This window comes from Callithrix jacchus, chromosome 15 (assembly GCF_049354715.1).
Source record: "Callithrix jacchus isolate 240 chromosome 15, calJac240_pri, whole genome shotgun sequence".
In the NCBI taxonomy this organism is placed as follows: Eukaryota; Metazoa; Chordata; class Mammalia; order Primates; family Cebidae; genus Callithrix; species Callithrix jacchus.
In genome coordinates this window covers 75,660,093-75,673,826 of record NC_133516.1, presented here as the reverse complement: position 1 = coordinate 75,673,826, position 13,734 = coordinate 75,660,093, and the positions used below count along the sequence as shown (strand labels likewise).

Here is a 13,734-nt window from a genome sequence, read left to right as displayed (position 1 = left end):
GACACTGAAATAATCAATGATTCATAGGCAAATTCTTTTTTGACTTCATAATTGTGTCCACAAAAACTATTTATAGAGTTAAAAAAAAATTAACCCGGACTACTGGAATATTTTCCTTGAAGATCTCTCAGTAGAATGGGGCAAACCTTTTTATTTTTAGTAATCACTTGTGTGGGTTCTATTAATATTCACTATGTTAAAAATGAATACTGAGAAATGTTTAAATTCTGTATACAGTTATCTTAATATAATTTATATTTTAACAGTTTCTATGAAAAATAATTTTATCTTTCAGTAATAATGATAAGTAATATTTTTATTGTATAAATATAAAATGTACAACTCCTTACATTTTCATGTACATCTGCATGGTGAAGTGCTTATAACATTCAAATACATTAATACATTACTATATTATCTTTTATAGTTGCCTTTCCTTTTTGCATTGGGGTGCATGTGTGCGTGTGTGTGTGTGTATGTGTTTTTGTAAGTTTCTAAAATTTATTGTTTTAACAAATTTCCAGTATATACAGTGCAATATGATCTACTCTGGTGCTTATGTTGTATGCTAGTTCTCTACATGTATTCATCCTGTGTAAATAAAAGATTCATACCCTTTGGCCTACATCTCTCATTTCTTCTGTACCTTTCCCAACTACTATTCTACTTTGCTGCTTTGTGTTTATTATTATGTTTTTAAGATTCTGCATATAAGTGAGTTCATGTAGTATTTGTCTTCCTATATCTATCTTATTTTATTGAACATAATGTCATCTAGGGTCATCCATGTTGCTGAAAATGGCAGAATCTCCTTTTGTAAAGCCAGATAGTATTCTGTTGTATATATACAGCATGGTTTCTTTATCCATTCCTCTATCAGTAGACACTTAGGTTGTTTCCCTACCTTGACTATTGAGAATAATTCTACAAAAAGCATGGACACGCAGATACCCTTATAAAGTGGTGATTTCATTTCCTTTGGGGATATATCCAGAAGAGGGATTACTAGGTCATATGATAGTTCTACATTGAATTATTTTTAGGAAGCTCTGTGAAGTTTTCCAAAGTGGCTACATAAATCTGCATTCCTATCAACATGTTACAACTGTTTCCTTTTCTCTACACTCTCACCACTACTTATCTCTTGACTTTTTCATAACAAGCATCCCAACAGATGTTAGTGGATAAATCATTGTGGTTTTGATTTGTATTTCCCTGATGACTAGTGATGTTGAGCACCTTTTCAGGTACTTTTTGGCCATTTTTATGTCTTCTGTGGAGATAAGTCTGCTCAGGTTTTTTACCTATTTTTTAATCAGGTTATTATTTTGTTTTGCTATTGGGTTGTTTGAATTCTTTACATATTTTAGGTATTAAACTTTTAAGAGAGATTATGTTTGGTAAATCTATTCTCTCAGTATTTAAGTTGTCTCTTCAGCCTCTTTACCATTGTTTCATGATAAAAACAGTGTTGAGACAGGGATAAATCCAAGTTGGTGATTATGTGTAATTTTTTTGATGTGTTCTTGAGTTCATTTTTCTGGTTTTCTAGTGATAATTTTCCATCTATGTTCATCTTAGATAGTGGTCTGTAGTTTTCTTATTGTGTCTGACTTTGACACAGGAATGATGCTGGCCCCAAAAATGGGTTTGATGGTATTCCCTCTTGTTCTAAACTTTAGAAAAGTTTGAGATATGTTCCATCAATATCTAGTTTATTGTGCATTTTTAACATGAAGGGATGTTAAATTTTATCAAAGGCTTTTACTGCATGTATTGAGATAATATGGTTTTTCTCCTTGGTTCTGTTTATGTGGTATGTTTATTGATTTGCATATGCTGAACCAACCTTGCATCCCAGGGATGAAGCCAATTTGATCATGGTGGATAAGCTTTTGGATGTGTTGCTGGATTCAGTGTGCCAATATTTTATTGAGGATTTTCACTTTGATGTTCATCAGGAATATTGGCCTGAAGTTTTGTAGTTTTTGTTGTGTGTCTGCCATGTTTTGGTATCAGGATGATGTTGGCCTCAAGGAATGAGTTGGAAAGAAGTCTCTTCTTTTCAGTTGTTCAGAATAGTTTCAGAAGGAATGGTACAGGCTCCTCTGTGTACCTCTGGTAGAATTGGTCTGTGAATCTCTCTGGCCTGGGTTTTTTTTGGTGGGTAGGCTATTAATTACTGTTTCAATTTTAGAACTTGTTATTAGCCTATTCAGAAATTTGACATTTTTCTGGTTTATTTTTGGGAGGGTGTTTGTGTCCAGGAATTTATCCATTTCTTCTAGATTTTCTAGTTTATTGGCATAGAGGTAATAATAGTATTCTCTGAGTTTGTATTTCTGTGGGGTCAGTGGTGATATCTCCTTTACTAATTTTTTACTGTTTGTATTTCTGTGGGGTCAGTGGTGATATCTCCTTTACTAATTTTTTACTGTGTCTGATTCTTCTCTCTTTTCTTCTTTATTAGTCTAGCTAGTGTTTATCTATTTTGTTAATTTTTTCAAAAAACCAACTTTTGGATTCATTGAGTTTTTTGGAGGGTTTTTTAATGTCTCTATCTTCTTCAGTTCTTGTCTGATCTGTTACTTCTAGTCTCCTGCTAGCTTTTGGATTAGTTTGATCTTGTCTCTCTAGTTCTTTTAGTTGTGGTGTTAGGTTGTCGATTCGAGATCTTTCTAACTTTCTTATGTGGGCATTCAGTGCTATAAATTTTCCTCTTAACACTACTTGAGCTGTATCCCAGAGATTCTGGTATATTGTCTCTTTGTTCTTTTTGGTTTCAAAGAACTTCTGTATTTCTGCCTTAATTTCATCATTTACCCAGGAGTCATTCTGGAACATGTTGTTCAGTTTCCATGAACCTGTGTGTGTGTTTTGAGTGAGTTTCTTAATCCTAAGTTCTAATTTGATGACACTGCGGTCTAAGAGACTGTTTGTTATGATTTCAGTTCTTTTGCATTTGCTGAGGAGTGGTTCAGTTTAATTATGTGGTTGACCTTAGACTAAGTGTCACGTGGCACTGAGAAGAATGTATATTCTGTTGATTTGGGGTAGAGAGTTCTGTAGATGTCTATTAGATCCACTTGATCCAGAGCTGAGTTTAATGCTGAATATCCTTGTTAACTTTCTGTCTCGATCTGTCCAGTCTTGATAGTGGAGTGTTGAAGTCTTTCATTGTTACTGTATGAGCCTAAGTGTCTGTGTAGGTCTTAGGCTCAATAACTTGTTTTATGAATCTGGGTGCTTCTGTTTTGGGTGTGTAAATATTCAGAATACTTAGCTATTCTTGTTGAATTGTTTCCTTTAGCATTATGTAATGCCCTTCTTTGTCTTTTTGATCTGTGTTAAAAGTCTGTTTTGTCAGAGACTAGAATTGCAACTCTTACTTTTTTTTTTTTTTGGCTTTCTATTTGCTTCATAAATTTTCCTACATCCCTTGGTTTTGAGCCTGTATGTGTCTCTGCAGAGAACATACCTCAAAATAATAAGAGCTATTTATGGCAAACCCACAGCCAACATCATATTGAATGGGCTAAAGCTAGAAGCATTTTCTTTGAAAATTTGTACAAGACAAGGATGCCCTCTCTTATCAGTCCTATTCAACATAGTATTGGAAGTTCTGGCTAGGGCAATTAGGCAAGAAAAAGAAATAAAGGGTATTCAGATAGGAAGAGAGGAAGTCAGGTTGTCTTTGTTTGCAGACAACATGATTTTATATTTAGAAAACCCCATCATCTCAGCCCCAAAACTTCTCGATCTGATAAATAACTTCAGCAAAGTCTCAGGATACAAAATCAGTGTACAAAAATCACAAGCCTTTCTTTATACCAATGATAGGCAAGCAGAGAGCCAAATCGTGAATGAATGCCCATTCATAATTGCTACAAAGAGAATACCTAAAAATACAGCTCACTGGGATTGTGAAGGACGTCTTCAAGGACAACTGCAAATGGCTGCTCAAGGAAATAAGAAAGGACACCAACAAAGAAACATTCCATCCTCATGGATAGGAGAAAGCAATATGAAAATGCCATACTGCCCAAAGCGATTTTTAGATTCAATGCTTTTCCCATCAAAGTACCATAGACATTTTTCACAGAATTAGAAAAAAAAAACTTGTAAATTTTATATGGAATCAAAGAAGATCCTGTATAGTCAAGATAATCTTAAGCAAAAAGAACAAAGCTGGAGGCATCATGCTACCTGACTTCACACTGTACTGCAAGGCTACAGTAACCAAAACAGCATGGTACTCTTGCCAAAATAGACCCACCGACTAATAGACCATGTGACTCACATGGAGGCCTATGGCTCCCTAAAACCGTGGGTGTAGTCAGGTCTAAGCAGCACGCTAACCTTAGAAAAAAAAACAGCCTGATCTTGAAGTTTGTGTGTGTGTGTGTGTGTGTGTGTGTGTGTGTGACCATGGGCTTCTCTGCCCCTCAGTTCTGACCGCTGACCACAGGGCTGGTAGTGTGTCCCTTGGGATGCTGGCCCTGGCCAACAGGTGTCCGGCTGTGCACGATGGATGGTGCTTTCCCACCATGGGCAAGAGCACCCCCAAGGCACAGCTCAGGGGCTACACTGGTTGGACTGGTCAGACCTGCTCCTTCACAGGTCATCTCTGCCCTACCCTGAACAGGGCAGGTCTGCAGGACACCACTGTCATGTTTGAGGAAGCCATTGGCCATCCACTTAAATGGTCAATGTTTTTTTTCCCCCCAATAGCTTCCTTGAGATTAAATGGATGACTTGTATTACAATTTTTTTTTTTTTTTTTTGAGACTAGGTCTCACTTTGTTGTCATGGCTGGAGTGCAGTGGTGCGCTCTCGGCTCCCTGTACCCTTGACCTCCTGGGTTCAAGTGATTTTTCTGTTTCAGCTCTGCAAAGTGCTGAAGTGGCTTAGCACCACCATGCCCGGCTGTGTGAATTTTAAGTGTACAATTCAGTGGCTTCTAGTGCATTCAGAGTTGTGCATGCCTCACCACAATTGATTTTAAAACGTGTTTATCATCCTAAAATGAAACCCTGCAGCTACCAGTCTGCCTGCTGTGTCCATGGCTGTGCCTGCTCTGGACATCTGATGTAAACAGAAGGATGACTACGTGGCCTCTGAGCCAGGCTTTGTTACTTAGCACAGCAGTTTTGTAGCGGGTCTGGGGACTCCATTCCTTGTTAGGGCTGAATTGGGCTCTAGCCCTTCAGCTCATGTCATCCTGAAGCTGGCGGGAGATCACTGGGCCTCTGGCTTCTGTACCAGGGGAGGGGGACTCCTGGCCTCAGGGCAAGCTAAGCCATGGCTTTAGGCATTGGGGTACCCAGCAGGCAATGTGCTCCCACTGCGGTGGGTGGAGTTGGCTCCACTCACCCTGCCTTTGGGGCTGCTTCTCCCCAGACCATGCCCTGGTGGCCAGGGCCCAGCACGTGGTGACTTTTGATGGCTGAGTGTGGGACCTCAGCGTCCAGTGCGGCAGCATCCTCCTGGCCCAACACTTCACTCACAACACATTCTCACTCATGCTGAGTCGGACAGGCTTGGGGCTCATGACCCTGACAGTGGAGCTTAACCATGTGACCCTCATCTTCTACTCCAGCCTGCAGGTGAGGAGGAGAGGCCCGAGCTTCCCCTGGGGACCTGTGCCTGTGGCAGGTTGCCTGGAGGATGGCACTTTCAAGCTTGTACCCTGACTGTGGGTCAGCCCTCCTGCCCACCCACTCTGGTCCACAGGCATACAGGCTGTACAACTCCTCCCTGCCAGGGGATACCTGTCCAGACCCCCAGCTGCCTTTTGCCATGAAAAGAAGGGATATCCCCAGGATTGAGCTGGCTAGTGAGGATGGGGTCTCCATCTTCTATGACGTGCCCACCGGCCTCTGCAGCCTGACTTTGTGCCTCTGGCACCACGGTGAGTCTGGGCCCAGGCGGAGTTGGCCCCACCACGAAGAGCCTCTTCAGGATGCACCATTCTCATCTTCCAGTGCGACAGGTCCCGGAGCTATAGGCAGCCAGTGTGGTTGAGAGGATGGCACTGAGGCCCAGGGCTTTCTGCCTCCATCCCTTGGATATGTGGCTCCAAGGTGGAGTTGGCCTCTCTGTGGTCCTTCTGCCAAGGAACACAAGGCAGGCCTGGATTCTGGCCACTCGAGCTGAGGACATTGAAAGAGGATGAGGGGGACACACGCTGTCCTCAATCTCTGTGCTTTCTCTTCCTCTTCTGATGAGGGTTTGGAGCCAGAGCTCTGGGAGTCCGGGGTGGAGGGATTCTACCAATGCTCCATGTGCCTGAGGCTCATCTGTCATACAGGACCCCTGGGGGAGAATCACGGGCTCTCAGGACCTCCTCAGCTTCCCTCCTCCCCACAGTCATATCCGCTGGCCTTCTGGACACCATGGACAATGAAGCAGGCACTGATCTGATGTTGCCGGACGGCTCTGTGGCCCACAGCCTGGAGGAGCTCAGCCTGGCCTGGAGGGTGAGCAGGCGCACCTGCCCTTCTTCCCTCTGGCTGAGTCTCTTGAGGGCTGCTCACTGCAGAGTCCCAGGAGAGGCAGGTGGCCTGCCGGCTCTGCAGAGGTCTTCACAAACCCAGGGTTGGGGGGAGTCTCCTGCTGAGGCCAATGTACATGGGGGAGCAACATGGTCCAGCGGGAGGTCTGAGCCTTGCATCTGTTTCACCAGGTGGATGGTGACTGCAGGGCCACCGAGAAGACTCAGCCAACCTGTTCAGGACAGAGCCCCGCCTGCTGGGCCTTCTTTTATAATCCCCCATTCAGCTTGGGGAACTGCTTCTGGGTGGTGAGTGTGAGCCTGGGCCCTGGGGCACAGCAAGTCCTTTCCCCAGTCTACCCTGGGAAGTGGCATAGAGCAGAGGCCTAGGCTAGAGACAGTGACTGGGTGGCCCTGATTTCAGGTAAAGCCTGCACCATTTCTTAGCTTGTGTGGCATCCAGGAGCTCCAGCCTGCCTGCACTCTGGCAGCCACCTACATCCACCTCTGTGCCTGCAGCTTCGTGTCCCTGGCCCTTTTTCACAGTGCAATAAGCTGCCCCGGGTGGCTGGCACTCTGCCCCCTGGCTGGCATCTGCCTTCCAGACGGAGGTAAAACTTGTTTCTCTCTTGTCAGGGAGAACAAATAATTGTCATTCAAGGAACTAAGAGTCAAAACAAATTATTTAAGCTTGGATGTGTGTCCCCTCCAAATCTCACATTTGTTAGAGGCTGTACATCCCTCATGGATTGCTTAGCATCCTGCGTTTGGTGAAGTGTGAGTTCTTGCTCTATTAGTTCACCTGAGAGCAGTTTGTTTATTAAGAGCCTGGCCCTTCCTCTCTCTCTTTGCACCCCCTCTCATTTCTGCCATGATCGTAAGCTTCCCGAGGCCTTGCCAGAAGCCAAGCAGATGCTGAAGCTGTGCTTGTACAGCCTGTAGACCTGTGAGTCAATTATCTTTTTTATTTATGATCTACCCTGGCTGGAGTATAGTGGCACAATCTCACCTCACTGCAACTTCCACCTCTCAGGTTCAAGCAATAATTCTGCCTCAGCCTCTCAAAAATACAGGCAGGTATTTTTGTAGAGATGGTGTTTTTCTATGTTGGCCAGGCTGGTCATGAATTTCTGACCTCTGGTGATCTACCTGCCTTGGCCTCCCAAAGTGCCAAATGACAGGCGTGAGCCACCACTCCCAGCCTCACTGGGGATTTGAATGTCCACTATCGTTTAGGGAAAATGCTCAGCCTCTCTTTTCCCTCTGCTCTCATACTGCAAAAATCAACACAGAAGATGGCTTCTGTGAGCAAATGTGTGGGGGTTTGTCTTCACTACCAGGGTGGACCTCTAATTCAGTTCTAACACTAGCTACCTTGAGATTCTTCAGCCAATGCTGCATAAAATTGCCACAGCCAAAGCCTCACTAAAAGGGCATAGAGGTCAGTATCAACAAGAGGAGTGGACTTCCAAGAGCTACAGATGCTAGAATTAGTGGCTGCCATTCATAGACATTGAAAACTTAATCAATTGGAAAATACGACAAAGGGAGGATGAAATGAGATGATCCAACATGTCTCAAAGAAGTTCCCGGTCAGGTGTGGTGACTCATCCCTGTAATCCCAGCACTTGGGAGGCCAAGATGAATGGGTCACCTAAGGTCAGAAGTTTGAGACCATCCTGGCAAACATGGTGAAACCGAACCTTTTCTCTTCTAAAAATACAAAAATTAGCTGGGCATGGTGGCACATGCTTGTCGTCTCAGCTACTTGGGAGTCTGAGGCAGGAGAATTGCCTTAACCCAAAAGGCAGAGGTTTTAGTGAGCTGAGATTGCTCCACTGCACTCCAGCCTGGCACCACTCTGTCTAAAAAAAAAGTATTTGTTGCCCTTTGAAGGGAAATAGATCATAATGCCCACAGGGTCTACATATGTAGAGAGCATTGAATGTCATACATTTAGGCTCTCAGCAGGTTTGTATGCACATCCAGAGACAGTGATGTTTGTTCCGAGATCTGCTTATACCAGTTATGCTTTTGATAATAATTATGTAAATTTTAAAATTAGCATATAATTCATGAATTATGAGAATAAAAAAGATGTTTCTAATAAAACTGAATGCATTGGAAAGAATGAATACAAGACTTTTAAAAAATGTTTATTTGGTGTGGATGAGACCATTCTGAAAGTTTGGAGACAAAAATATGAAAAACAAAAAACACTCTTCTAAATTCAGGTTATTTGAAATCATTTAGCTAGTTTTTTATCTTTAAAAAATGGAGACTGCAAATCACAGAATTTAGTTGCATAATAGAGAATCCTAAGCCACTACAAAAAGATGATGGGGAATGAAAATCTACTTAATCTAACTAATGGCTGTGGCTATGCATCCCAGAATTGTAATAACTTTCTATATATAAGATTAAAATAAAATGTTGAAGGTATATGTATGTGTTTATCTTTAATTCTTCACTTCAGCCTGATTTTTATATTAATTCATTACCTATCCACGCTTAACACACAGTTTCCACCGTAACAAACATGCATACAGTTTGATAATGAAATACCAAATTTATGGGTTTTTTAAAATCACCATACCACAGGAGAATAATAGTACACCATACCATCACCATACCATCTCATACCACAGGAGAGTAATAGTACAGGTCTTATTCTGTAAAAGAGGGAAAAAGGCCTATCAGAGAGATAATATAATGTGCAGAAATAGGATGTGCATGTTGCTCTTAGGTAGCTATGGATTGTGAAATGTGGTTAGAATAAATATGTGAAAAGCTACAGGAGAAGAAATTCTATGAGTGGATAAGAGCTTTACTATATAGGATTTGATTGTTGGCAAAGAGATTTTTTGTAAACAAAATAAGCAACTAATTATTTTTTGAGTATGTGGCTAAGAGAGGAAGACGGATTAGAGAAAGCTATAAAGCTGTACTACATACAAATCATGGATTGGGAAGTTGCAATGACAGTGGAAATTAAAGTGTAGTGGAACATAGGTATCGAAGTGAAGCAGATCAGTTAGGAGGATATTTCAGTGAATGGCCAGCATGAGGTGAGGTTGGTGGTAGGAGTAGCAATCCTGCTGAGAAAGCAAGAAAAATGAAGACCGAGTAGTACCCATTGGCCTTACTGTAGCGATCAGGAAACCAAGAACGGGTACTCGTTGACTAAGTAGAGATCATTGCAGGGAATGGATAAAAACAGAGCTACATTTTGAGAAGGAAAAAAAAGTCAAGCTTTGCTGAGTTGCTGGATGTTGAAACTTTGAGGACAAAAAAAAATTGTCAAATATTTGTGATTAGAGAATCAGGATGCCATGGAAGATCAAGACAGGTTTGGCAAGAAAAAGCCTAAGTGGTAGGAAAACTGATGTTGGGCTTGGATGCTGAGAGGTCAAATAACAGGACTCAAAATCACCATTTGCTTTGGTAATGTGAAAATATGGATTGAAGAATAAATGAAGTCAGAGAAAATGGAAAAAGCAAGTGTCAACAACCCACTTTAAACGTTTGGCTATAAAGGAAGTAGAGAGATACACCAGTAAGTGGGGAGAAATGTGGGGTCCAGGGAGAATTTTACATCATATCAGAGCATGTCAGATGATTATAGAAAAACTCAAGAACAAGAAATTAAGGTACAAACTAGAAAGAATTGCAGATGAATGAAGCCCCTGAGAGTTGATGGAATGGAACTCAGAGCTCATGTGGAAGGACTGGCCTTCTATGGAAAAAGGGATATTTTCTGCATTATCAGGAGGGCAGAAGGAAGGAACATGGATGTAGGTTTGTTGATGTGTCAGCGAAAAATGAGGGGAATGCCATATGAAAGCTTCTGTTCTCTCAAAGTAAAGAATATTGCTACCTCTGAAGAGTAGTGGGGAGAAGTACTGGAGATTTGGAGAAAGTATGAAGGATTTGCATATTCTAAAACCTAGGAGTGTAAGGGTGAGATCCCAAATGGTGCCGAAGATTTTCTCCAGCAATCCTCTGCTGCTTCAATACAGGTAATAGAATATGTGTTTGAGTGCATTCAAATTAGAGTTTTATGGTTAGGTGGGGTAAAAGGTAGAGGAAGTCAATAGAGTGATGATATTTGCAAAACAGTGATCACAATAGAGAATTATAGAAAGTAAGCCAGACAATAAATAATAACAAGGGGCAGGGGCTAGAAGATAGAACATCATGGGGTTAATGGATTAGAATTCATAATGAGGTTGAAAAATTGCTGTTGCAACAGTACTTAACATGTGAACCAAAATGATAGGAAGCCATGATTTTAATCGTTTTAAAATCCTGTTTTTTTTTTTTTTTTTTTTTTTTTTGAGATGGAGTTTCGCTCTTGTTTCCCAGGCTGGAGTTCAATGGTGCAATCTCAGCTCACTGCAACCTCTGCCTCCTGGGTTCAAGCAATTCTCCTGTCTCAGCCTCCCGAGTAGCTGGGACTACAGGCGCGCACCACCATGCCCAGCTAATTTTTTTGTTGTATTTTTAGTAGAGACGGTTTCACCATGTTGACCAGGATGGTCTCAATCTCTTGACCTCGTGATCCACCCGCCTCGGCCTCCCAAAAGTGCTGGGATTATAGGTGTGAGCCACCGCGCCTGGCCAAAATCCTGGTTTTTAAATGGTTTTAAGTCAAAATTTCAGAGATAAATTTTTAATGATGCAATAATAGATTTTTAATGGTTTTAATTTTGGTTTTCAGACATGGCACCATTTCTAGTGATGACACAGCCCAAGGCTTGACTATTGGAGATGGGTGTTTAGAGTACTGTTGTAAAGAGGAAATTGAAAATGAGGTGGTCTAGGAATGGAGAGGCTAAAATGTAAAGGCATCTTCATGGTTTTTGACATCATATGAGATAATGGAAAGAGTTTGGGTGGGAAAAGAAGGCTGCCATCTGAGGATACCCAGATTGATGTCAAAAGGATCAATGAATAAAGGTATGTTCACAGAATTTTGATTGTTAAAAGGGAGAAGAAGCTTATACAAATAAATATGTAAGTCTCACTAAGGAGGGGCTTATTTTGTTTTTTAAATTCAACTTATTTTTTTGTTTGCTTGTTTCAAGGAAAAAGGGATACCTAGTATCTGACAATGACAGTTGGGAATGAGAACTTGGGGAGGGGGCAACATTGAAGGCAAGTGGGATATGAGAAAAAGAACACAAGCCAATCTTGAGAAGACCTCAGGGGAAGTGTTCTTATAAGTGAGCTGGCTTTCAGGCAAGTGGATGGTGAGAGGTTTCATTGAAGAGAAAGAAGATGCTGAAGTTTTAAGGATGTAGGAACATTTACTAGTTGAAGAGTGAGAGTTACTTGCTCAAGATGAGAGAGCTAGTTAGGAGATGAGTCAGAATTCAAACCCAAGTGTGTCTGACTCCCATGCTGGAGCATGCTGCTTATCAGAGAGAGAAAATTCACCCACATCAGTGAATTGGATATTGGATATGAAGAAACACATTTTCAAAATTATTTCATTCATCTTTTATTTTTGACAATTGCAAGGTTATTAGGACTATTGCATTGGCATTAGATCAGAAAATGTAACAGAGAGATGAGAACAGCTATGCAGTTTTAGAAAATAGTTTTTAGAAGCTCCACTTAGCTCCAAAAATCCAATATAAATATAATTTATATTGTTTAGCTGGCAGAAATGTATCTTTTGAGACTGCAATGCTATTTTAGAGTTTATGAAGCACTTTTGCCAGCAGATATAAATCCTGTTACCCTCTAATCCATAATCTACTTTTCTTAGTGATCCACATTATCTTTGTTTTTCTAAGATAATATCTAAGAAAAGCATCCCCCCGGCTTTCCAAGCATGTAGCTGCCTACTGTTTTATCTGCTCTGTACCTTATTGGCATTGTCTTGAAACTCCACTGCTCCTTTGCACCTCCTAATCATACAATGTATGAAGCAGAAAAATCCACAGGAAAATGCGACCCTGGCCACCTTTGATTGATTCAGGGCTGAACACCTGACCTAAGTCAAACCAGTCAGAGCCCTCCAGGATTTCAGAACTGCTTGGATGCTGGATCTAATCTGTAAAGCTTGGACACTGCCACTACCGTATTTTCTGCCGTGAGAGACCAAAGAAGTGAAGGAAGGTGATCTGCAGGACAAGAAAGGAGAACAAGTGAACATAAATGTGTTTCAGTGCTGCTGCTGCTTTTAGAATGTAGAAATAAACATGTGGAATAAACAGTTATGTCTTTCTATGTCAATTGTTCCTAACATCCATCTGGATTCCTGTCTGAGAGTTCTGTGACACACTCCGGTATCTTTGTATCTTTATACAATCCTGCCTTCCTAATTTGCCACAAAAATGCCTTGGACTTTTCTCTCCAAGCAAACAAACAGAATACTAGGTATTCAAGAAGTTGTTACAGCTGTAAGTCATCTAACAAGCACTTATAAATATGCTGAAAGCATTTGTATTTCTGAATAGTTACTGTAAAAGTACCTGTTCCAACTGCTACCTTTTGAGTAATAATAATAATCATAGTAATTTTTGTGAGTTAATGAAGTTCTAAGCACTAGGCTCTGTGTATTACAGGCATTGCATTCAGTTTTCCTACAGTATTTATAAGAGAACAAGCTCACAGAAGTCAATTGGGATGGATAGATATTTCCCCACCTGGGTCCACTGTGAAAAAAGGGCTCACCCAGCTTCAGAGGAAACTTGTCAGTAAGCAGTGTTCAGCTGTGGGTCTCTTCAGAAATTAGCCTCTTGTGTAGGCCAGGCATAATGGCTCACACCTGTAATCCCAGCACTTTGGGAGGCCAAGTCGGGTGAATCACTTGAGGTCAGGAGTTCAAGGCCAGCCTGACCAATATGGTGAAACCCCGTGTCTATTAAAAATACAAAAGTTACCAGATGTGGGCACCTGTAATCCCAGCTACTCAGGAGGCTGAGGCATGAGAATTACTTGAACCCAGAAAATGGAGGTTGCATTGAGCTGAGATTGTATGACTGTACTCCAGCCTGGGTGAGAGAGGGAGACCCTGTCTCAGAAAGAGAGAAAGAAAGGGAGGGAGAAAAGAAAGGAAGGAAGAAAGGAAAGGAAGGGAGGGAGGGAGGAAGGAGGAAAGAAGGAAAGAAACAAAATAGAAAGAAAGAGAGACAGACTAAGGTGCAAAAAGTTGTCTTCCTGAGGTCACACCCTCCCAGTTCGTATCCTGCACCCAGTGACTGAGTAAGAGGTATAAAGGTCCAACGAAG

General features: G+C 41.5%; 1 protein-coding gene and 1 long non-coding RNA gene across 2 annotated transcripts in view; both read left to right on the top strand.

Moving 5' to 3' along the window:
• Positions 1–13,734, top strand: part of LOC128929763 (uncharacterized) — a 95,233-nt gene that overhangs the window by 39,826 nt on the left and 41,673 nt on the right. The window lies entirely within an intron of this gene.
• Positions 345–8,935, top strand: LOC144579441 (uncharacterized). Its single transcript, XM_078350149.1, has 3 exons — positions 345–5,911; positions 6,370–6,479; positions 6,686–8,935. Exons 1-3 carry the CDS (start codon positions 5,668–5,670, stop codon positions 6,881–6,883), a joined length of 552 nt encoding a protein of 183 aa, XP_078206275.1. The 5' UTR covers positions 345–5,667; the 3' UTR covers positions 6,884–8,935.